A 25,348-nucleotide genomic window follows, 5' to 3' on the forward strand; every position below is an offset into this window, starting at 1 on the left:
CTCCCTCATGGCAGGTCTGCCTGCCATCCGACCTCTGCAACTCATCCAGAATGCAGCTGCTCGATTGGTCTTCAATCTTCCCAAATTTTCACACACAACACCTCTCCTCCGCTCGCTCAGCTGGTTACCGGTGGCAGCACGGATTCGTTTCAAGACTCTAGCTCTGGCGTACTCTGCTGCTAATGGTTCAGGTCCTTCTTACATCCAGGACCTTGTCAAACTCTACACCCCTGCCCGTCCTCTCCGCTCTGCATCAGCCAAACAGCGAGCAGCCCCCATCCTGCGAGGATCAACTCGCCTCAAAACCTCTTCCAGACTTTCCTCTGTCTTGGCTCCCAAATGGTAGAACAAGGTCCCCACCGACATCAGGACCTCAGACAGCCTGTACATCTTCCGCCACAGGCTGGAGACCTATCTCTTCCAACAATACCTCGGTTAAGTCATGGTCACCTGTCTGTCTGTCTGTCTGTCTGTCTGTCTGTCTGTCTGTCTGTCTGTCTATCTATCTATCTATCTATCTATCTATCTATCTATCTATCTATCTATCTATCTATCTATCTATCTATCTATCTATAAACCCTCTACTCTTCTATTTCTTCTCTTCTTTAGGGTATATCACTCCTGTAGCGATTACAGATGGCTCTTACAGTTATGTACTTAGCTCCTTCATTCCTGTGGTCTGAAGATAGTACCATCAGTTTAAATGCACTTATTGTAAGTCGCTTTGGACAAAAGCTTCAGCCAAATGACATGTAATGACATGTAATGTAATGTAATGTAATGTAATTGAATGTCTGCTCCTCTTGCAGGGCTCAGTGCTCCTGGTGTCCGTTAGAGGGCGCCACTGAGGGAACCTCTGCCCATCAGGCTGAGGGCTGCTGGGTGCTGCTGAGTCTGTTAGTGCAGACAGACACTGGAGAGCTGGTGGAGGGGAGAAGGCTGCCTCATGCCTCCGGGGTTTACTGGGAATTAATAATCTGACGTCCACCGGACTCCGTCGGTTCCGGAAGAGGGAATTATAACTCAACAAAATGCATCTTTCTGGGATTTGGATGCTGATGGCGGCTCTGCAGGTAAAATATCATTTTTTTTTTGCACCGAGTCAGCTCCGGTTGGCGGAGGCTGCAGCAGGATACACAGCAGAACATAAAACAGACTGATGTCCGTTTATAGAGAGGGAAGGGAGGACAATGCATCGGATTGCTTTATTTTAGTGCATTTCTAAATCTGTACCGTCCCCGACTAACGTTAATTTAAAGGCTCGATAGAATCAGCCTTTATTCGCATAAAGGCTCCTGGCAGTGAAGAGGTGCTGATCCCAGATCTGCTCCATTTCCGCTGCACATAGTAATTTATCAAACAAACAAGAGGGACGGATTGTAGCCTGATGGTTTCTCTGCAGGATCAGACAGGAGTTTCGGATTAAAATGCGGCTGTGCGGAAGAAGAGAGAAAGAGGGTGCTCTCTTTCTCTCTTCTTTTATCATAATAATAATAATAATGATAATAATAACCGTTTACATCCACCCACCCTCGGATGATAGAGCCTCATCTCGTCTCATCTATACTACAATTATTGTGGCTTTGTAAATCCAGTTTAGCCTGAGTGACTCAAGCCCTCGAAATATTTTTTTAGGGGTGAGCATGCACCGGTCTCCATTTATAAAGATGGCAGTAATATGTCCTCTTATTAACCGAGTAGCCTGGACGTGTTAAGACGTTTCTGTTCTTGAATTTTGCATCCTGTCTATCCAGTAATGCAAGCTGCATTTATCCCCCCAACTCGGAATTTCCTTCACATAGGCTATTATATTCAATTCAATGTTGAATTTCAACTATATTTCTGCACTGGCTCTTGGCCTGTGTGCGTCATGGCTGTATTGTGAAAGTGGACATGATGTGATTGGGACCACAACCCTATTAACGTCTCATCACGTTAACTGGTAGTTCAGCAGTGAGCAGGAATAGTTGTCACATTTTTGAATAGAGTCTGGTGTCCAGGTTAGAGAAGGCTCCATGAAAGAGAAGAGGACACACAGGGAGCTTTCAGGCCAGACTGTGGGCTTGTTTGGGCCACCTGCTGTTCAGCCCATTCCCTCAAGTAACACTATAATTCTTAAAGGACCAAGCACACGTCTGTCATTGTTTATTCCATTTAGGCTTCAACTGTTAAGCACAGTGTAAAGGTTTCAGGTTCGTTGACTGGAAGCCCAAGAGTAAACACAACCGGATAAAAAAAGTCTGGTCTCAATGCAGCAGGCCTTTATTTAGGTCACAGGTAAAGTTATGCAGCTTTGGACTCAGACTGACATATCTCTTGCAGGATCCCAGTCAGAGAGAACCCCGTTTCTGTAATAATTCACATTTCATCTTGTTTGGGTTGGGCCCGCCCCGTACAGATTGGACTTACACAAAACTGAGTTCTATTGGCCAATTACCTTTGCCCGTATGATGTTTGTTGTTCTTACAGGCGTTCATATACATATATACATATATCTATGAGTTCCAAAGCCGTAACATGATAAATTACAGCTTGTAGTCACATATTACTTCAGTGGGGAAAGCTACAGTGCAGCCAAACACATTGGCTACCTGCCTTCTTATAATTATTTAAGTGTAACAATAGCCTCTTGACAGTGGCTACTACAGCTCACATGGAGCTAATATTAGGCAATGCTGCCAGTGTTCCTGAGTATATGCCATTTAACCTTTTGTTTTAGGTTTTAATGGTGTTTTCAGTCATTTTGGCAGTACGCTAACACTAAAAAAACATGTCTGACTTCATAAAAATGTAAGACAGGATTCAGTGTCGGCAGGAAAAAAGATGATCCACACTGTGGGGACAAATCAATAGAGAGGACAGTGCTCTGCCAAAGGGTCAAAGTTCAGTTCCTTAAACAATCCTATCACCTCCAAAACAGCAAGGTCAGCACTCTCCAGAGCTTAGATTAAATCCCTTTAAAAGGCCTTTTATATGTTGTTTTTTTGTTTTGGTTTTTAGCTTTGATTTGGAGCTTTTTATAAAGGTTTTGATCACATTGGATACCACTGTATGTGTGTATAGGAGGTGATGATTAAGCTATATCTCTGTTTCAGACTGTTTACTCAGACAAACCAGTAAACAGCCATGGGCAGAACATTGTTGAGTTTGTAGGAATAACAATCACCATGTTTCCCAGAGCCTTTAGTTCAATCAAGAGTGGATATTGGAAGTTGATTAAAGTTTGATTTTTAACATCCTCCCTTTAGGTCATGACCCCAAACTATTGGCCTCTTTATCAATTGGTGGTTGAATGGCCATTTTTTAATCCTGTACTTCATAATCATACTGAAATAGATTTATTATGTTGGTTTCATTAATTTGCCTCACAGGAAACTTTAAAATCATAGCAAACTTTTTTTGTTTTTGTTTTTTGTTGTTTATAGCAGTATGTATCAGAAATCAAGACTCAACAAACAAGTTTTTCCAATCTTCTATTGGTGAGTCCGTGCAAATTGTAGCCTCAGTTTCCTGTTATTAGCTGACAGAAGTGGCACCTGGTGTGGTCTTCTGCTGCTGTAGCCCATCTGCTTCAAGGTTATGTTGACATGTTGTGTGTTCAGAGCTGCTCTTCTGCAGACCTTGGGTGTAACCAGTGGATATCTGAGTTACTGTTGCACCAGTCTGACCATTCTGACCTCTGGCATCAACAAAGCACCAAGGCTCTCTGGGTATTTTCTTTTGTTGGGACCATTCTCTGTAAACCCTAGAGATGGTTGTTAGATCAGCAGTTTGTGAAATACTATAGACCAACAACCATGCCACGTTCAAAGTCACTTAAATCACCTTTCTTCCTCATTCTGATGCTCACTTTGAACTTCACCAGCTCATCTTCACCATGTCTACATGCCTAAATGCTTTGAGAAGCTGCCATGTGATTGGCTGATTAGATATTATATCCTGTTAAGGAACAGGTGTACATAATGTAGTGACTGGTGACTTTTAGACGAAGTTCAAGTATTGGTTTAAACTAGGGGTGCACTGATTGCAATTTTCTGGCTGATCACCGATTTTTAAAAAGCCTGACCTGCCGATTTCGATTTTGGCCGATACCGATTTAAAAAAAACCTCACAGCATACACCTTCAATGTTTGAATCTTATTTTATTGAAAAACAATAATACAGCAGTATAGTGTAGTATAGTATTTTTCTTTAACAAATAAAGGAAATCGCAATGTCTGAGGTAGTTGATAAAATATTGAACTTAAAATAAATACTTTCAGACCTTAGCAGAGGTAGATAAGATTGCTAGATAAGATCGGTTTGACGTAAAAGAATCGGCCGATACCGCAAAATTAAGGAAATGGGTGCCGATTGGTGCACCCCTAGTTTAAACTCTTAACCAAAGTATATTGTCGTAGTTTTTTTAAATCACTTTACTAGAAATAATACATGTACATTTGAAGAGTCAGAACTGTTTTTGTGTGTCTGACTGTTCAAGTTATTAGACTTGGTTGGAGCTATGACATATTGGATCATCCTTCTTTTGTCACTACATCTTGATCTTTCTAAAGGCTAATACATACTCTCCAAGAACAGAGAAATGTGTTCTCTCTCCCAGGGCTGCAAGAACAGAATGATGTCATTTTGTTCATGCAGCCCTGGGAGAGAGAACAAATGTCTCTGTTCTTGACACATCATCTGGGCAGAACTTTGTTCTTGTGTGGAGTCCAAGAGCTGCTGTTTGATTGGTCATAAAGTTGAATTTGAATGAGACGTGTGCTGCAGTAGGAGGACCCTATGACGACTTCCCAGGAGTTCTGCAGTGGAGTTTCTTGTGAAGTATGAAATGTCCTGGCCAGAAATACGTTTTTTCTTGTTCTTGCCACCTTGAGAACAAGAACAAATTTCTCTGTTCTTGTGGAGCATGTAAAGGGCTTTACCTTTGTAGAATTATATAAATGATCTGTTATCTAATAGGTCTCGGCTAAGAGAAGCAGGTAATTGTCGGGTCATTTCTCTGGACTGTAGCTGGGTGTGGTCTGTGTTAGTGAGTTGGTGTCTAGTCTAGTTGGAGGGCGTGGTGCCTGTGGAGTTAGCAAAATGGAAAACCGTAAAAGAAAACATGCTATTGTCAACAGGGTGTCATGTCTCAGAGTCCCTGCTGTCACTTGACGAAGAACTGTGTGTCTTTTTCCATGACGAAATCAATGTGATCATTGGGATTTATTTATTTTTTGGCTTTAACCCATTTAAGCCGGGAACGCATTACCGCATTTCTACCATTAAAATTGTGGGCCGCTGTTGCGTTATTCTACCATTAAAGCCGGGAAAGCGGATACGTTGTTTTGTAGTATTTGTAGTATTTTCCACCTATTTTCAACTCTTCGGCCAATGAAATGCATCAGAATACATGTGGGAGTGTCGCAATGCAACATGGGACTTTTCCAGAACTGAAATCATGGTGGAAGACGACTATCGTGGAGGGAGCTCAGATATAACAGCTATAAGCTCTCAAATACTTTTTGAATTTCATTTCTATCTGCTACAGAGGCTGAAAAATCGATTATTTAGTAGGCGTTGACACTTCTGTTGAATTTCTAGAAAAACTTCAGGTTTTAGGGGGTTATTTTAAAATCGCCCAGAGGTTTTACAGGCATTTTTTCTAGGCATTTTAGGCCTAAATGGGTTAAGAAATCCGTTTTATTGTTGTCTTTGTGTGTGTGTGTGTGTGTGTGTGTGTGTGTGTGTGCTCATCTCACACTCAGATGAATAATTTAAAGAACACATTCACAAACAACAGTTCTATTAGCACCCTGTAATTGGTTTCTTAACGTAGAGATTATTTTTTTTAATTTCAAGTAAATATTCAGGACTTCACACCAGCTATTGGGATAATTAATGGATTGTCACATATTAAGGTATTTCTAATAGATTGTGGTTTATTGGGGTTTTATTTTTTAAAACCTTGAGCATATAGTTTAAAGTGGAAGTGAAACGACTATTCACCAGTCCTCAAAAACTTAACCAGGAACCATTTCGATAATTCTTTGTTGTTTAGACTTATTGGTTTACCAAGAAAATCTATCTTTTGCCTGAGAAATACTGATGGAAATTTTTCAACTTTCTGATACTTAAAAAGACCAAATATTTAATCGTTTAACGGAAAAAAAAAGATAAATCACTTAATAGATAATGGAAATAAGTGTTTGTGGCAACATTTATTCTCCAAAAAGTAATTTTACATATAGTGCCAGAACTATACAAAGCCATTTTTAAAAATCCCCATAATGTGTGTTCTTCCATGTGAACCAGGTGAGAGTTCATGACCTGATTCTCATGTCAACAGATCATGATGCACATAAAGTGGAGCTCACTTTTCCACCTGTTTCTCCATATGGGAGCCTTGTCTCTAAAAATGAGGTGAGAATACTTGAGTCACAGTACGATGTTATTGATTATGATTTGCGATATGGTGAGTACAGCAAAACAATATTTTGCGATTTAACTGTGTCAACAAAATTAAATTAAATTAAATCAAGAATTGTTTAGTCCAGTAAGAGAAAATTCTCAGTCTATTCATCTCACTTCAGTCTTTTTATTTCTCCACAATGAGAGTCAAACCCACAGACTGACCAACAAAGTATTCAGTCAAACTGAACTGAACTGATATCAAACATGTATGAACGACAACAACTGCAGCGTTTTATCAAGCCTTCAAAAGAAAAGCTTCACTGCTCTGAATTTTCTTTGAATGAAAGCGTCTGGTGTCTCTCACCTTAGATCTTGACAACAGCCCATAGACTCCTATGGGGTTCAGGTCAGCCCAGTTTGCTGGCCAGTCCAGCCCAGTAACACCATGGTCATTGAAGCCGCTTTTGGTACCTTTGCCAGTGTGGGCAGGTGTCAAGTCCTGCTGGAAAATGAAATCAGCATCTCCAAAGAGCTTGTGGAAGCATGATGAGCTCTAAAATGTCCTGCTAGATGGCTGCTATGTTGACTGTGGACTTCAGAAAACACAGAGGACCAACAGCAGCAGAGGACATGGCCCCAAACCACCACTGACTGTGGACTCACATATTGAACTTTTTCACAATATTCTAATTTTCTGAGACACTGAGTTTTATGTTTCCATTATCTCTAAGCCAGATTCATCAAAATTACAAGAAAAACAGGCTTGAAATATTTCACTCTGTGTGAAATGAATCTATATAATGTATGAGTTTCACTTTCTGAAATGATTGACAAAAAATCTTGAACTTTTTCACGATATTCTATATTTTTTTGTGCCTGTATTTTCTATATGAAGTGAATACACCAGCGACTGTGATGTGATGCAATAAAGAGACTTCTGGGTCCTCTTGCTGCCCTCTAAATGTCACCACTGAAGCATGTATAGTGTCATGCAGAAACACAGCATCCGACCACAGTCTCACTATGTGTTTTTCTTCCTCTTTCCTTATGCTTATATGGGAAGAGATGAAAGCCAGCTGTGCTAAATCCCCCCCTCCCCCCAAACTCTGCCAAACATAGTATCATGATGGGCAGCGAGGACGTGAGGGTTTAAAGTTTTTAGGTTAAGTGGAAGCAAATCACAGCACCCCTCTTGGGTTCATTACTTTAATCACTGAAGAACACCCCCACACACCAACACACACTCACTAACAAACTGCAACAGATGCCTTTATGCTGCTCTGCTAAGCACAGGAGTGGGAAAAATGTGCGTGCGTGTGTGTGTGTGGGCCGGGAGGTGGACAAGGATGGGGGGTGATGTCGGGCAGGAGAGACAAAAGTCTAGACACTAATTATCATCAAAATTAATTGACCTAGTTGTCTGCTGCTCCTCATGGTGATTAATAATGGTCTCCTGGTGTGGACTGGTGCTGAACTGGATTTTATTTATTTTAATTGTTGTGTGCCAAAGACACACAACAATTTTTTTCTGCTTTTCTGTTGCACGTTTGGAAACAAACCACATTAAGAAAATGTAGAAGAACTAGATCACAGTGCTTATCCAGTCTTATCCACCCACAGACTGACCAACAAAGTATTCAGTCAAACTGAACTGAACTGATATCAAACATGTATGGACGACAACAACAACTTTCAGAAATTTTAAGCTTCACTGCTCTGAATTTTTTTTAATGAATCATAAAAAAGCCTAACTTTGCAGCGTTACCTTAGATCTTCTAGTTTCATAGAAGGATATTCCTAAAAGTGATCCAGCTACGGAAAAAAACCAGTGAAAATACTGAAAATACTGTTAGAACGTTAAATATCGATACTTGGCGGCCATGAATCGATATAATATTGCCATGCAAAATATTGCGATACTATGCTGTATTGATTTATCCCTCCACTTCTAGCTTTAGTATAGCAGAGCTTGGCTGTCAGTCAAACAGCTGACTATTAAAATAATAAAAATAGATTTTACACACCTCCTCTTTGCTTCAAAACAATGGTAAAGCATCATGGATTGAGTTATAAAGTTATCCAAGCTGCTATAAAGTTGCATTAATTGTCGTCTCTTTGTGTCGATCTCACCGGAACAAAACCACAAAACTTACTCAGAACTATACTCTAGCAACCTGTCCATGCCGGTCAGAATTGATCAAAGGACAATGTTGCAAACACCGTTCGGTAGCCACATTTGCGAACAATTACAGTTATGTGTTAATCCGAAAAAGATAAAAGCTTTTTTAACGCTGTCTCTGCATCTGCAGGAAGCAGTAGAACAGGAGAAAAACTCCACAAATACCAAGACACACGTGATAAATCATACTTTTTGAAACAGATCGCCTCTTGTTTCCAAGTCTATAGATATGGCACATCAGAATGAGGCTGGGAGCGATTTGAGCGACAAAATTCCAAAATAAAGTTAATCTATATGGATTAAATCGATGTTGAATTTGTCATGTTGTGGGTTGTGGATTCATGCAACAGATATGAAGAGCTTTTCCCCTAAAGCCTGCTACTTTCCCCCACTGGCTACTTCATGTCCTAGTGGAAAGCCAATGAAATAGTCTAACAGGAGGAGGCATCAGTCTGCAGAACAAAACATAAAAATGTAACAAAAACATGAGTCAAGATGTTGTGGGGGCTTTAAGATGTAATCTATAATGCATGCAAAGATCTTTATAAACTTTCATTCCTTTAATCTTTTGTCATGGCAAATTAGGCAGCTGCGAAGCCCCTGGGCCAGATGAGTTGGGCTAAGGGACACCCAACTTGCAAAAATAACACATGGACCAAAATCTTCCCCAAACACAAAGAATCATGACAGAGGCAAAAAGTAGCAGGAGACTCGTTCAGTTTCAAGCAGTAGAGTTTTATTCTTGCTAAGGTCAAGAGATCAAAACTCAATGAGTTCCTTGGTTGCAACCACAGGAGACAGAAGACATTTGTTTTTTTTATTGATTTATTCTTATTTTGTTACTTAAAAACAAATCTGACAAATAATTTGTTGTTAAACAGCACTATTAATGTCACAATTTTGATGGATGTTGTGGAGATGCAAAGAAAAAGGCAAATTTGTGTTTCTGTAAGCAGAAAATGTGTCTAGTTTTTTATTTTAAAGTAAGAAATATCATAAACATAAATACCATAAATGCCCAATGTATCGTATATGTCACATTACAGATCTTTGACATTTAGGGGTAGTATTTAAAATAAATACACATAAATGTGTTCTATGTGGTCCACTTGGTCTGTGCTATGTCCCCCCCTTCTTACCAAAAAGAACTTCCTTTCATCTTTGTAAATAATGGTATTTCATGTGGGCCAGTTAGGTGATGACTGTGTTCAACCCTATTGTTTATACCGGTGTTGATTTTCCAGGTGCTTTCCAACGGCCTCTTTGGGGCCTTTGGTGCCAGGCTCCAATTTCTACCGGGTTCAGCATTTTACTTTCCATGTGACCTTATTTGGTCACTAAGACTTCCTGTGTTTTTTTTTAGCAATATTTCTGGATGAGAGTTCAGTTCCTTGAAAAAAAAATCACACTTTTAATTATTATAACCTTAAAAAATATAATTTTACAAGTCTTTCAATACAATTCTTCTTCTCTGCAGGTTGTTCTGGGTGGAGGTGGAGAGGCCGAGCACTCGTTGTCAAGCAAGCAGGGGTCGTTGCCATGCACGAGGGGCTTTACTCAGGAAGAATACATCATCGAAACGGACCAAGAGTTGGCAAAGGGGCAGGCTGTCTTCAACGGTCAGTACACACACACACACACACACACACACACACACACACACACACACACACACACACACACACACACACTCAGGCTCTGAGCAGAGACAGCTCCAGTTATAATCCCCTGCTGTTGGGTGGGGGTTGTTTAAGAGTCCTGCTGATATTTGAACTATATTGATGCTTAAAGAGGCCGGACCTTTGTTAAGAGTGTGCAGTGGGGTGCGACTGATATACTGGATCCACACTGGCCTTCTAATAGGAGCAATGTCTGACTGTGACTCACATATTGAGCAGCTTCTTCCACTTGTTTTGTAAGAGCATTGATTAATGTTTCTGTCTTATTCTCTTGGAAGGTTTAGGGTTAAATGCTGGTTTAGTCGTTAAGCATAAGAATGAGGAAGCAAGCATTATGATGGCTACTTCCACCTTTGGAGCCTTTGGTTTGTTGAGCTGAACCTTTACACTTTGTGGTTTCAGCACAGGAAAAACAGAATCTGACTGAATATGTCTGAATTTAGAAAACTTCCAGTAAACAATTGCAGCCAGCCCTGCCTTATTTTCTGTGGGGGTGGGGGCAACTGTCATGAAACGTTGTTCTCTTTGTTAACAAAAAACAGTTGAAACTGCCCTCCTGTGAACCGGAACCATGTCATTCCTACAATTAAGTATTTGGCTAAGATCCTATCAAAATTTCACATTAACTACTAATATAAATCATGTTATGTTTCCAATTAATAAAGTGGTGTGAAAGTGGAGTCTAACTTCTTATCTTTCAAACCGTGTACGTTAGCCTCTGGTTTAACAGAGTCGCTGTAAAACAATTGGGGCTGCTGATTTTTTCGGGGTAAATTAGATGTTTCTGGGTAAGCCAAATAAATAACACCGTTATCAACACTTCCGTCCTTCACAATAAAATACAGTACAGTAAAAGTCGCCCAAGCGTTCTTACTGGTTTCTCTCATCAGATTTACTTTGGTATTGTTATTAGACATGTAAATCTCCATGTACATTAATAAAATTTCGCACATAGGTTGTTAAATACGTAAAAATCAATTATACCTACACTGGTGGTAGCGATCTTATAATTAATGACCGTGAAACAGTTTTTTTAAAACTGAGTGACATGCCACATAATTTTGGAGTATGGAAAGTCAGTGGTTTAAGTGAAATTGTTGCAATTTTAATCAGTATTTTATCTAGCAACGTGTTTGTAAACCTGTTTGTGTTTTAAGATGCTTAAAATTGTCCAATTGTAGCTTGAAAATAACATTTTGAAGCCAAAATATAAATATTCTTATATTTTAAAGGAACAGTTATGAAAACATTTTGTGCATCAGTACCAAAACTCAGCAGTCTGTGGGTTTGACTCAGTTAAACTATTGTTTATTATTTGACAAAATAATTCATGATTGAATTTAATTTTGTGGACACAAAATGCAGTTAAACAGTTAAATCGCATATATTTTATCGCAATACTCACCATATCGCAAAATGCTTAAATTCGCAATAATATTGTATCGTGGGGCCTCTGCTGATTCACACCTCTAGTGTTTTTGGTGAAACATCTCTGCATGTGTAGTGTTGAAGAAAGACATTGGATTTTAATAAGCCTTTGGCCATTTTTCTCTTTTAATTCTTCACATGTAGCAGAGATAAACTTGCTAAAATAACATGTTCTACAGAGGGCAATCAAATATCTGACTGAAACATGTTCCCCACTGGCATGTGTGTGTACTGTGTGTTGATAGGGATGTGTCTCTGCCTGCAGCTGCCTCTGCTTATTCTCTTCATGCAGGAAGTGCTCAGACCCTTTGATGTCTGCAAAATTAGCTTGTCACCTTAGAGACGGAGCATTCTGCCTTTTAATATTAGTAGATGGGGGATTGTAGGCGTCGTGTTGCTAGACTCACTTCAGCGCCAAGCACGGACAGTTTAGATTTATTCTGCTCTGGTGAGGGTTGTGTCAGAGCCTTTTGAGCTGGAAGGTCGCCAGTCTCTCAACATCTACTGTCAAGATGCTCTTCAGTTGAACAGAAGCAGCCTGTGTTGTGTACAGAGCAGCACCCAGTGTGTGAACATGTGGGTTTTGATATCTGGAGAAATAAAAGACCAGGGAGTGACTTCCCTCTGCTGGAATTAAATCAGGTTTCGCTGTATTTTTCTGACTTTATTCTGAAAAAATGTGTGAAGCGCTGATCAGCCAAACAGGCGTTGTCTAACCACATCAGATTACCAGGCGAGAACCCTATAATAACACAGCGCTGAGAGGGCGTGTGTGTGTTTGTGTGTGTGTCGGTGTGTGTGTGTGTGTGTGTGTGTGTGTGTGTGTGTATTTGATGACATGTTTGTGTGCTTGAGTGGACATGTATGAGCTATGAGAAGTATACCAAGGCAACACTGCAGCTGAAAGAGCAGCAAGGGACACAAGGAGAGAGTGTTTGTCTGTGGTGATGCTCGTGGTGTGTGTGTGTGTGTGTGTGTGTGTCAGTGGAGGCGGTGTAACGGATATTAACTGCTACATCACATAAAGCCAGGCTGTTGGGAAGCTGAAGAGAGAAATATTTGTGTTTTGTTATTTGTTGTATTCTCATCTAAAACTGTTCACCATGAAAACCTCCAAACTGTTAGTTTGCCCAAAATCAAGACAAAAAATCCTAATAAGTGTGTCCTGGAAAATGACAAATTGATATTGAATTGTTGAATTGTTGAAAGATGACTGCTTGACTTGGCTCTGTTTGAAAATATTAATGAAGGAGTCGTGTTCACTGCATTAGACATCTTTCAGTTCTCACATAACATCTAGTATTGGGGTGAATATAATGCCATAATTCGAATCTTAAATAAAAAGCTTTGAGAGGTTTAAACTAGGGCTGGGCGATATGGCAAAAAAAAAAAAAGATCACAGTATATTTTTTCATATCGTCCAATCTCTTATTATCATGACGATTTATTATATTGATTTTAAACTGCCAGTTTTAAAGCATCTATATTGAAAACTAAAGAAACTAGAGGTTAGTTACGCTGGTAGGGGCTGAACTGCTAATGCTACATGTGCTGCAGCAGTGGCAGGCTGTGCAAACTCACATTTTCATGCTTTCCGCATAATCACTTTGGTGGAACTTCTTCAAATGATTAAACAGATTTAATGTTGTTAGAAATCCCACGCTGATAATGTTTCGTTAACTTGTTTATTGAACTAAGTTCCATTCAGTAATAACTTGTTTGTCTGTAAGTTTTCATATGTCCCACGTTCTAGAATGCACCATAGACGTTCCACCGCTATTGAATGCACCAGACCTGTGTGTGAATCGCTGTGCTGTGAATGTTAGTTTTCTCTCGATACAGCGGTGGATAGATTATAATTTCCTTTGCTCTTTCCAAACATTCACCTTTACCTCCCTGTTTTATTGCTCCATGGATGAGATCTATTCCGCTGCCCTCAGCTCCACGTTCTGTCTTTCTGTTTACTTCTCCGGCAACTTACAATCAGTAGTGGAGCAGGAAAATGTTGACTCTGATTGACTGTTGTCACGCACATTTCCGCTCATAGCTGATCACCGTAATCGACCTGAAATTAATCGCAATCACTAATTGGGATCATATAATCGCCCAGGCCTAGATGAAACTCAACAAAAACATATTTTGAAGGGTTGAATAATGTTTCGAAAGGTTGAAAAAATATTTCTGATCTCTACAAACAAGTATTTTGTATTTCAGTTTCTCTTCTTCACAAATGCAGCACTCACAGTGTATTTACTTTGTTTGTTTTTTCTTTGCAACCTTGTGAAATCTTTACATTTGCATTCCTGCTGCAGACTCTTCTGTCAAAGCAGAATGCACAACAGCCACTTTTCAGAGGTTCGCTGACAGATGTAAAAGTTTCTCCAAAAAGAATGATGCAGAAGCAGCACTTTAAATCAGTTTACCAGAGATGTGCTTATAAATATCTAGGAAATAAGTCATTCAGGTGAAAAAAAGCATAAACAATTACTAATCAACTTCTTGAAGGCAGCACTTTTAGGAATATACTGGCTGATACTTGGCTGACTATAACTGTCTGATATGGTCTCAGACTAGTCTTATGCACTGCAAAAAAGCCAACTTGTATTTTTTGGCCTAAAACAGTGATTTAATTTGGTAAAACTTGGAAATATAAATTACTGACATTTAGGGCAATAATGTAAGTTAGCACAACAAAGGAAGCCAGTTGTCTGCTCAAAAACAAGTTGGTGAGTTGTTGTTACTTATATCTTTAAGTTGGGGTTCAAAACAAGGGACAATAGTTCTGCTAACTCTTATTTCTTTGTTGTGAAATTCGGTCATTGGCGAAAGCTAGCGGCTAAATGATGCTAGCGGCTAAATGATGCTAGCGGCTAACTGATGCTAGCGGCTAACTGATGCTAGCGGCGCTGCTTGTTACAGCTACAAGAGTAGCCATTAGCGTATCAATGCTAACTCAAAATTGTGGTCGCAACATTAGCTGACATTTCATAGCGGCGTTACAATTGTGCCAGAGAAATTCAGAGTTGAGCAAACTCAAAAACAAAACTTAAAATATTTTGTTTAATTGTCCAACTTAAAATTTTAGCGAAGTTTGTTGCCTTGAAATTTTGAGTTCACCCAACACTTTTTTTGCAGTGTGGGACTAAACTGGACTAATTCAGCTCTTCAAGCATTGTTTGTTTTTTCTCTGCATCATTTCAGCTGGCTATTTATCTGATTAGGCTGAATTTTGGTAAGAAAGAAGACCCCACACCTCACTACCATAGAGGATCATTTGTTCTATGATAGATTCAAATGATTTGGATCGTTTTAATGCATGGCTGGTGTGTGTATAAAAACATTGATTTAAATTAATTGGCACAAACCAATGGCTCAAACTTTGTCTCTGCAGTCAGTGAGACATGTTGTCATGTATTCTGCTCTGCTCTGCTCTGCAGCAGGATGTGAGGGACTGATTGAGCTGTTTGAAGATCATCTGAGGACCGGTGCAGGGTGTCTTTGCTGGGTTACAATCTGATGGCTCGGGGCACTGTTAATTATTTAATCGGAGCAGAGGAAGATTGAATTATTAATGAGAGGATGGAGGGGAGATAAATAATTATTGATAGACAAACAGATTGACTGTCTGGGGGATGGGTGGTGAAGGAAAGGAGGTGAGAGGTGATTATCAGCAGCAGAGACTCGATCACACTGATAGAGACGGACGGGAGGAGGCAACAGGAGGAAGCAGTGAAGGTTATATGATACAGCGGATAAGATGGGTGCTTGTCACAATTAGACTTTGACTTCAGGCTTGTCCCCAATAAGTGGATTGAGTGGGTGTAATGTGATGTAATGCAATGTGTATGATGGCCTTATTGTTTAGTTCTGTAAGGTTGGGTGATTATTAGGGCTGGGCGATATGTCGATATAAAAAATATAATCAATATATTTATATGTGACTTTGACAAGAAGTGACTTCTCCAAAATATGTGTGTGACTGGAAACAGAAATGTGAAAAAGTAGCTAATTTCAAAAAGCTTATTTTTTGTTACGAGGCTAAGTTAAGGCCTTTTGTTATATGGACCGCCCCTGTGTCCGAAATAAAGTGTTGATTGATTGATTAAAACCCATTTTACAATTCTAATCCGTTAATGTCCTTTATTACATTTAACTTGTTCTGACCATATTTCCTGAACAAATTAAATTCACAATTTTGATATATGTTATGGAGATGCAAACAAAAAGGCAAATGGTTATTTGTTTTTATTATTGATTTATTCTTATTTTGTTACTTAAAAACAAATCTGACAAATAATTTGTTGTTCAACAGCACTATGAATGTCACAATTTTGATATATGTTGTGGAGATGCAAAGAAAAAGGCAAATTTGTGTTTCTGTTTTTCTGCAGAAAATGTATCTAGTTTTTTATTTTAAAGTAAGAAATATCATAAACATAAATACCATAAATGCCCAATGCATCGTATATGTCACATTATAGATCTTTGACATTTAGTGGTAGTGTTTAAAATAAACAAAAAAAAACATCATAAATGTGTTCTATGTGGTGCACTTGGTCTGTGCTATGTCCCCCATAATGTTCCTATGGGTTCTTATGGGTTAAACAGCAGCTTCTCCATCGATCGAACGGCGTGACTACTGGAAGTGACATAGTTACATAAATACACGAGGCTTAGATGTTCAGTGACGCTTGAATCACATGCTTTACTTTTGTTTTCACATGGTAGATGAATGCCATTTTCCTGGGTGAAAGCTTGGGATTTGTTTGACCCATCCTCCCTCAGCGCAACTTCTCAGCCTTTATACTCATATTGAGCTGCTTGTAGAAATGACCTCTGTGGTTGTTTTTTTAGGGGAGAACAGTCTCTGGTAAACTGATATCCCAATTGTGATCTATCTAAAAAAATCCACGCATCAAGCCAAATCCCATTTGCATAACTTATTTTTTTATTTATTGTTGGTTGCACTTAAAAATATACAATCATAAAAAAAGAACAGTTTAATCCCAAAGGGCTTATTAGCGACCCTCCCTCTTAAACCTATAAATAACTATATTTTATTTAAATTACATAGCTAGATGAAAGTAAAAAAAAGCAAACAAAAATACATACAAAACAATGATACAGAGGTGATTAGATCATCTGTAGGGATTTTTTGAGCTTGGTCTACAATGTATTTAATGAGGAACATGATTCTGTTAGATTGTTTATGTCGTTCCACAGCACCTTGATAGACAAATGAGAATTTAGTAACAGAGGTCCTACAGAAAGGATAGTCAGTCATTAGTCATTACAAATAACATCCAACAGTTATTGTTGGATATAGAACCTTTTTTAAACTGAGTGACATGTCTTTGGCACATCATTTTGCAGTATGGAAAGTCAGTGGTTTAAGTTAAATTGTGTCAATTTTAAACAGTATTTTATCCAGCAATGTGTTTGTACAGCTGTTTGTGCTTGTAAGATACCTAAAATTGTAGAATTGTAGCCTGAAAATAACTTTTTGAAGCCAAAATATAGATTCTTTCATTTTAAAGGTACAGTTCTGAAAACAGAACTTGTTTGTGCATCAATACCAAAACTCAGTACAAAAAAGTATCGTCATGAGTGTTTCAATTTTCAGTCCGTTTCTGTGGAAAAGAACAAAAATAAATCAGGGATTTTCTAAGTTGATTCAGCTGCTGCCAGACCTGAGTGTCTGTCATCACTGTTTGTCTATGAAGAGATAGATACGGTAGTTTTGGTGTTCAGTGTGTGTGTATGTGTGTGTGTGTGTGTGTGTGTAATTTATTACTGCATTGGCTTTTCTTTTTTTCTCCAATGCAGTATGGATTCCTGTGTGTGCAGATTTGAGCCCCTTATGCTTTGTCTGCATGTGTGTGCAGAATCTGTGTGTGTGTGTGTGTGTGTGTGTGTGTGTGTGAGTCAGGCAGAGGTCAGTGGTTACTCTGTACTTCCTGTGGAGCGCATCAGGACATTACAGCTCTGACCTTCCCTTTTTCCCAGGCATCCTTCCTATTCTGGTAGTCAGTGTTAGTCAGCGATACGGCCTCATGCTGCCGGTCAGTGCCGCCGTGGAAACCCCCCGATCCCACGAGCCAGCAGACACAGAGCACATTCATCTCCCCACATCCTTCCTCTAAATCCCCCCTTTTCTATCTTGTTTTCTCCCATTTCTCTCTTCTCTTGTCATGTAGGGGTTTGCCCTACTTTACTGTAGCCTCTTATATCACTGAGGAGCTTCACAGAGTTCTCTCACTCCTTCATTCCTACTCTTCATTTTTCCCTCTCAATTAACTCCAGGTCTTGCATTGTTTTTCTCTTGTGGCATGTTCATCGCTCTTATGTGTTTCCTGTATGTAATAATATTGTATTTAATAGAGGTGTGAATCCCCAGAGGCTCCATGATACAATATTATCCCGATTTTTGTTCTTTTCCACAGAAAACAGACTGAAAATTTAAACACTCATGACGATACTTTTCTGTACTGAGATTTGGTACTGATGCACAACAAACTGTTTTCAGAACTGTACCTTTAAAATAAAATAATATTTATATTTTGGCTTCAAAAAGTTATTTTCAAGCAACAAATCTATTGAAGGCATCTTTTGTAAGCTGTACAAACACGTTGCTGGATAAAATAGTGTTTAAAATTGCCACAATTTAACATAAACACTGACTCTCCATACTGCAACATTTTGTGTCACAGACATGTCACTCAGTTTTTAAAAAAGTTCTATATCCAACATTCACTGTTGGATGTAATTTGTAATAATGCAAATATACGATATTATTGCAATTTGAAACGTTTAACTGCATTTTGTGTCCACAATGAGAGTCAAACTCACAGACTGCTGAGTTTTGGTACTGATGCACAAACTGTTTTCATAACTGTGCCTTTAAAATATAAGAATATTTATATTTTGGCTTCAAAAAGTTATTTTCAAGCTACGTTGCTATATAAAATACTGATTAAAATTGCAACAATTTGACTTAAACCACTGACTTCAATGTCCAATACTCCAAAATTATGTGGCATGTCACTCAGTTTTAAAATCACAATTGGGATGTCAACAGTTTACCATAGACTGTTCTTCCCTAAAATACAACTACATTATTGCAATTTTAGGCATTATGGTGAGTATTGCGATACAATATATTGCGATTTGTTGATCTGTTTAACTGCCTTTTGTGCCCATAAAATTAAATTCATAATTCATTGAAACATAAAAAAGCCGAACTTTGCAGCGTTATTTCAACAACTTCCAGACACAATATGACGCACATGGTGCCTATAGATTCCTTAGATCTTATAGTTTCATATGATACCAGGAGTATAAAGTGAGCCCGCTACCGCGAAAATACTGACGGCCGTCGGGACACTAAATATCGATGCTTGGCGGCCATGAATCAATATAATATTGCCATGCAAAACATTCCGATACTATGCTGTATGAATTTAAATTTAAATGCTGTATTGTGACTAAATGTTCTATGCAGACGAAGTCTGTTATTAATGTCCAACTCCAGCAAAATGCAGTTTAACGTTCTGCCTTTTAAGATCGTTGTCTGCTGCATTGATGTGTTGGGTTGTCACTAATGATCATGTTTCTATAGATAAATCTATCAACTATTTTAACAATTACTCAATTAATCTAAACAACATATTTTCCTCCCAAAAAATCCAATTGACCATTTCATTTAAGATAATATTATGTTGACCAACTGTATGTCATGTGATCCATGACTGAGCTTTTCCATCCAGTTTAGCGCATTCATTTTTTTCACTTCAGGTGATCCGGGAAGAAAGCTTCTTCTAGTGGTGCACTCATTGGAAGTGCCTCAGGATCAAAGAGTCATTTAAATGACTAACCATAGTGAAGGGGATGGCTGACAGGGGGTGGGAGGCTGCTGTCGGCATGAATCAACCGCAGTCGACATTTATTGCACCGCCAGTGGTCAGTGAGGAGGGAGGAGGCGGCCTTCTGTCACAGCCAATCAGGGCTTTACTCACGCCCTCACTGGCTAAAACCAATCTGTCCTCTCCCATCATCATCATCATCATCATCATTAATGAAAAACTTGATCAAGACATTAAACCACAAACTGCTCCTGATGAGCAGGCCAACGCCTCGCACGACAGATCTGAATGGGTGAATGAGAGTAAAGAGCTTTGTCCGATAAATACAGTCCATTTAACCCTTTATCGGGCAAAGAACTATATTTGGTAACTTCAGGTAATATTTCGAAGAAAAAAGTTGCAAATTTACTAGATTAAAGTGGCAAATCTACAAGAAAAAAAGTCGCAGGTTTAAGAGATTTAAAGTGGCAAATCTGCGCGAAAAAAGTAGCAGATTTACAAAAAAAAAGTGGGAAAAAAGCAACTTTTTTCTCGCAGATTCACCACTTTAAATCTCATTAATCTGCACATTTTTTTCTCGTAGAACTGCCACTTTAATCTCATAAACTTTTTTCTCAAAATATTATTTTTATATGTTTTTTTTACACATTTTGGCTGTATGTAATATCCTCCAATATTCTCTTGGGTTGAAATTTGGAATTTGCAAGTATTTCAATGAGTGTCCTTTTAAGGGTTAAGACACCATTTACAACTCCAAAAATCTGCTTAAAGTGGTAAATAAAAACAGAATGCATCAAATTCAGAATTCAGGGTATATGTATTGACAAAAATCAGTTCAAACATAAAATAAACCGATTTGTACAGTTTTCGGTTGAAATCACAAAGGATTAGCAGGGTATTGCATTCTGATTTCTGAACATTTTGGTTGTATCCATTAGAGGTGGCGGATAAAAAAAAAAGTTAATACAGAATAGTATCGCAATATTTTGCGTACAATATTATATCTAATTATGGCCACCAAGTATCAAGTATTTAGCGCCCCGAGGGCCTGTTGTTTTCACTGTTTTTCGATGTTTTCGTCGTTTCGGAGGCGGTAGCAGACTCACTTTTAGGAATAAACCGGACATACTGGTATCACATGGAATCTATAGGCACCATGTGTGTGTCAAGTTAGACTATTTTTTGATGCTTTATGATGATTTTCATAGCGGTTATATGATCTCTGACGTCATGCTATCTCAATGAAAATATTCTCCTCTTTACAAACATGGCTGCCTCCCAGTTCAGAACTGAGAGTTTTCTCTCATTTGACAAAACAATTCTTGATTGAATTTTGTGGAAACAAATTGCAGTTAACAGTTAAATCGCAATATATTGTATCTCAATACTCAGCATATCACAATCAAATGCTTAAAATCACAATAATATCGTATTGTGACTCAAGTATCGGGATAAAATCGCCTCTGGGGATTCACACATCTAGTAACCATAATAAAACCTGTAAATAAATCAGCATCACCTGTCCATCAGTGGAATAATGTGAAACTACTCCAGCAGCTATACAGGAAGCCTTTAACTTTAGATCCACCAGCCTCAAAACAAATCTTACAGATTTACAGATTGTGTTATCCACACTGCTATTACAAATAAATATACACTAATAAAATGCAGATGTGTTGTGTATTAAGAGACAGGACTTCACTAGAGCTTCTGTAACTGGAGTATTTTCCTTCAGACTAGAATATTCTCCTCAGCGAGTGTTTCTTCCCTGTGGTGTCTGAGCCGGACCGCTGGAATGCAGAGGCTGTAAATACAACCTCGCAGCCAGGAATTACTCACATCTCAATCTCAAAGAAGCAAAGCCACACTTATTTGTGTTTTACTGTATGCTCACCACTTCACTGTGTCCTAATTCACTTGAGTGTCGTGGGGTAAGAGAATAATATCACGACTAAACTGTAAAGATTTATGAGCACACTGTTAATGACTTCTGCCAATGCTTGATGAAATTAGAATCCACGTCTAAATGTGTCCCTGATGATTTCCCTGGCTGAATGAGTAAATGATGTGTGTGTGGTGGAGCTGAAGGACTGTGTGTGTGTGTGTGTCTGTGTGTGTGTGTGTGGAGCAAGAATGTCAGCATTGTTACCTTGCAACCGTTAGGCTTATTTTAAAGTTGTTGTCCTGTGTTTAATTTGAACATCAGTCCACCACTGTCAATTCAACCGAGATGATTCAAGTTACCATAAACAAGTCGAGGTCAAAACCTAGTGTGGCTGACTGCGTTTGATCAAAGAGATTTTGTGTGACTTTACATGGGTATTTACATTTACACTACCGGTCAAAAGTTTTAGAACACCCCAATTTTTCCAGTTTTTTATTGAAATTCAAGCAGTTCAAGTCAAATGAACAGCTTGAAAGGGTACAAAGGTAAGTGGTGAACTGCCAGAGGTAAATAAAAAAGGTAAGCTTAACAAAAACTGAGAAATAATGTACATTTCAGAATTATACAAGTACGGTAGGCCTTTTTCAGGGAACAAGAAATGGGTTAACAACTTAACTCTATGGAGTCTTGGGCTATTGCGATGCGTTACGGAGAAGTAGTCTCGATATCTGTCTGGTAATCCCTCCATCCATCTAACATTACAAAAACCTGCAAGAGCTCGGTTGGTGCTGTCTAGACTGAATGGGGAGGGAATTTAAGACACGAATGTATTTAGAGTTGATGCAAATCAATCAAATCTAAAATCAAAATTACTTTATTTATCCCTGAGGGTAAATTCAGTTAGTCTGGTAACTCTGTTAGAATGAGACAGCCTGATGGCTGTAGGAGCCTGCACATCCTGCAACAGAGAGAGAGGAGCCGTCCACTGCTGTTTTTTTGGTCCATAAAGGTTTTGTGTAGCGGATGCTCCGGGTATTTCAGGATGGACTCGAACATCTTGACAGTGCATCTCTGATGTAAGATGAAAGGACGACGCACATGGAAATAAAGATTCTCGTTGAAAGTATTTACAGACCTAAAGAGCTTTCAAGCCTCTTGCAGCTCAATTTTTAGGGTATCTGGCCAGCACCACACAGAGTTAGTGCTCAGCTGTTGAAGAAAGTGGAACATTTAACAGCTTAAGAGCCGAGTATGAGCCTAGAAGCGGTCCCTGAGGAGTCCAAACCAGAGGTAAAAGGGAAGACTTAGATTCATCAGGGGGACACAAACAGGATTGAATAAATACTAATGTAGCTGCCAAATGTGTAAATGTTTGTTAACAATCAATGAATGCTTCTTAAATGTAAGTCAGTATCTGCTGTAATGAAAGCCTCCACCAACAACAAAAGAATCCTAGTGGGGATGAGAGTCGGATATTTCATACATTACAGACATCTCAGATAGTCCATAGATAACTTTTTCCCACAAGAGTAAACCACATCTGTATCATAATCTGCTTACCATGCATCAACTGATTTCTTCAATGATAAATGTTTTTTTTTTGATGCTGAGGAAACCAGAATTAAAATGTTTTATTCATCATAATTTCGCATAATAATAGTGAAAAGCCAGTTAGAGACAGTCAGGAACCACAGACTAACCACACAGTACACACAGAGAGGCCCACTTTCTCTAAAACTTTACTTGGCTTTGTAACTGTAGTGTGTGTGTGTGTGTGTGTGTGTGTGTGTGTGTGTGGAGGAGATTCTGGGTCTGGTTCTCATTATAACGTCTGTATGTTGAACTGACAAAACCCAGGCAGTGCCACTCTCAGCTCCACAGATATGGCTGGAATGTGTGTGTGCACTGTGTGTGTGTGTGTGTGTGTGTGTGTGTGTGTGTGTGTACTCCCATGGGTGCTTTTTCCAGTTGTGGTTGTTCATGTTCCACTAAATCCTGTCCTCCCATTTGTCTTTCTCTGCTTCCCTCCCATCTCCCTCTCCATCTCTGTCTCCCAGCCATTTTCTGTTAAATGAATGATGGCTGCATGCCTGACCTCACATCTGACTAATGAATGTGTGTGTGTGTGTGTGTGTGTGTGTGTGTGTGGGTTCTGTGGGTACCTCAGTGTTAGTATGAAGGGGAATTTTTTTTTTTTTTTTTTTTATATTTACCTTTATTTATGCTCTTCATCTGCTTTTTGGAGAAAATATTTTTCTACACCTTAAACACATTTTAGTAGAGTTGGAGGAAAAATCGATACAGCATAGTATCGCTATATTTTGCGTGGCAATGTTATATTGTTTTTTGGCCACCATGTAGCGATATTTAGCGTTCCGAGGGCCGTAGTGGGCTCACTTTTAGGAATATACTGGAGTTACTAGTATCGTGTGAAACTAGAAGATGTGTTGATATCAGTTCAGTTCAGTTTGACTGAATACTTTGTTGGTCAGTCTGTGGGTTTGACTCTCATTGTGGAGAAATAAAAAGACTGAAGTGAGATGAATAGACTGAGAATTTTCTCTTATTTGACAAAACAATTGTTGATTGGATTTAATTTTGTCGACACAAAATGCAGGAAAACTTTTTAATCGCAATATATTGTGTCTCAAAACTCACCAAAACGCAATAATATCGTATCGTGACTCAAGTATCAGGATAAAATAGTATTGTGGGGTCTCTGGAGATTCACACCTCTACACTTTTGTGGATTTAAATAACTATCATTTGAAAACACACAAAACTCAGTGTCCCAGAAAATTAAAATAGGATATTTTAACCACAAACTGTCAGATAGCTAAAATTCTAGTTGAATAAAACACTCAAAGAACTCAAAAGATAAAATAACAAAAGCACATAAGAAGCACTAACTGTTCATTGTTGACTGTTCTTTTCTCTGTGATAAAATATTCCTTTGTTGATCCTCACACACGAGGGGTTTTCAGAGAATCGAAACAATATCACATATGAAATATATTGCAGGTAAAAGACTTATAATTCTAAGTTATAAATGATGTGTAGTGTGTTATAGATGGAAAGGTTCTGACCTGGAGAGCCTGAGGGAATAAACTCCTCTTCATCCTCTCTGAGAGTCTCGGGGTGATAACACTGCACCTCCTGCTGTGGAGGCCTTGTATGTCTGAGAGTTCACATCAGATGGTGCATTCAGGGAACATAACCCCTGCAGGGCCAGGTAGTCCATCCAGGTGCTGTTCCTGAGGCTCCACGATACGATTTTATCCGAATTAATCAAGAATTGTTTTGTCAAATAAGAGAAAATTCTCAGTGTATTCACCCTACTTCAGTCTTTTCTCCACAATGAGAGTCAAACTCACAGACTGACCAACAAGTATTCACGGGCTGCTGTGGTTCCGTTGGTAGAGTGGTCGCCCATTGATAGGAAGGTTGGTGGTTCACTGACCATGGCAGCCTACATGTCGAAGTATCCTTGAGCAAGATACTGAACCCCAAATGGCCCACCGATGCTGCGATCATCGATGAATGAATGAACTCCCAATGGTGGCCACAGGTATGAATGTGTGTTTGAACAGGTGAATGAGCACAGTCTGTAGTGTAAAGCACTTTGGATAAAAGCGCTATATAAGTGCAGTCCATTTACCATATTACCATTCAGTCAAACTGAACTGAACTGACATCAAACATCACAACAACTGCAGCATTTTATCAAATGAAATTAATGAATCATCAAAAAAAAAGCCTAACTTTGCAGCATTATTTCAACAACTTCCCCACATGATATCCTGACACACATGGTGCCTATAGAGTCCTTAGATCTTCTAGTTTCATATGATTCCAGTATCTTCAATATATTCCTAAAAGTGAGAATACGCTACAGCCTCAGAAAAAAACAAACCAGTGAAAA

General features: G+C 38.9%; 1 protein-coding gene across 1 annotated transcript in view; it reads left to right on the plus strand.

Moving 5' to 3' along the window:
• The first annotated feature begins 913 nt into the window (after positions 1 to 913).
• LOC131977269 (cadherin-2-like) overlaps positions 914 to 25,348 on the plus strand; it is a 94,934-nt gene continuing 70,499 nt past the window's right edge. The window contains exons 1-2 of the mRNA XM_059340481.1: positions 914 to 1,073; positions 10,050 to 10,191. Coding sequence (XP_059196464.1) covers positions 1,032 to 1,073; positions 10,050 to 10,191 — 184 coding nt within the window. The 5' untranslated portion in view covers positions 914 to 1,031. The remainder of the gene's footprint in view (positions 1,074 to 10,049; positions 10,192 to 25,348) is intronic.

This window comes from Centropristis striata, chromosome 9 (genome assembly GCF_030273125.1).
Source record: "Centropristis striata isolate RG_2023a ecotype Rhode Island chromosome 9, C.striata_1.0, whole genome shotgun sequence".
NCBI classification, from domain to species: Eukaryota; Metazoa; Chordata; class Actinopteri; order Perciformes; family Serranidae; genus Centropristis; species Centropristis striata.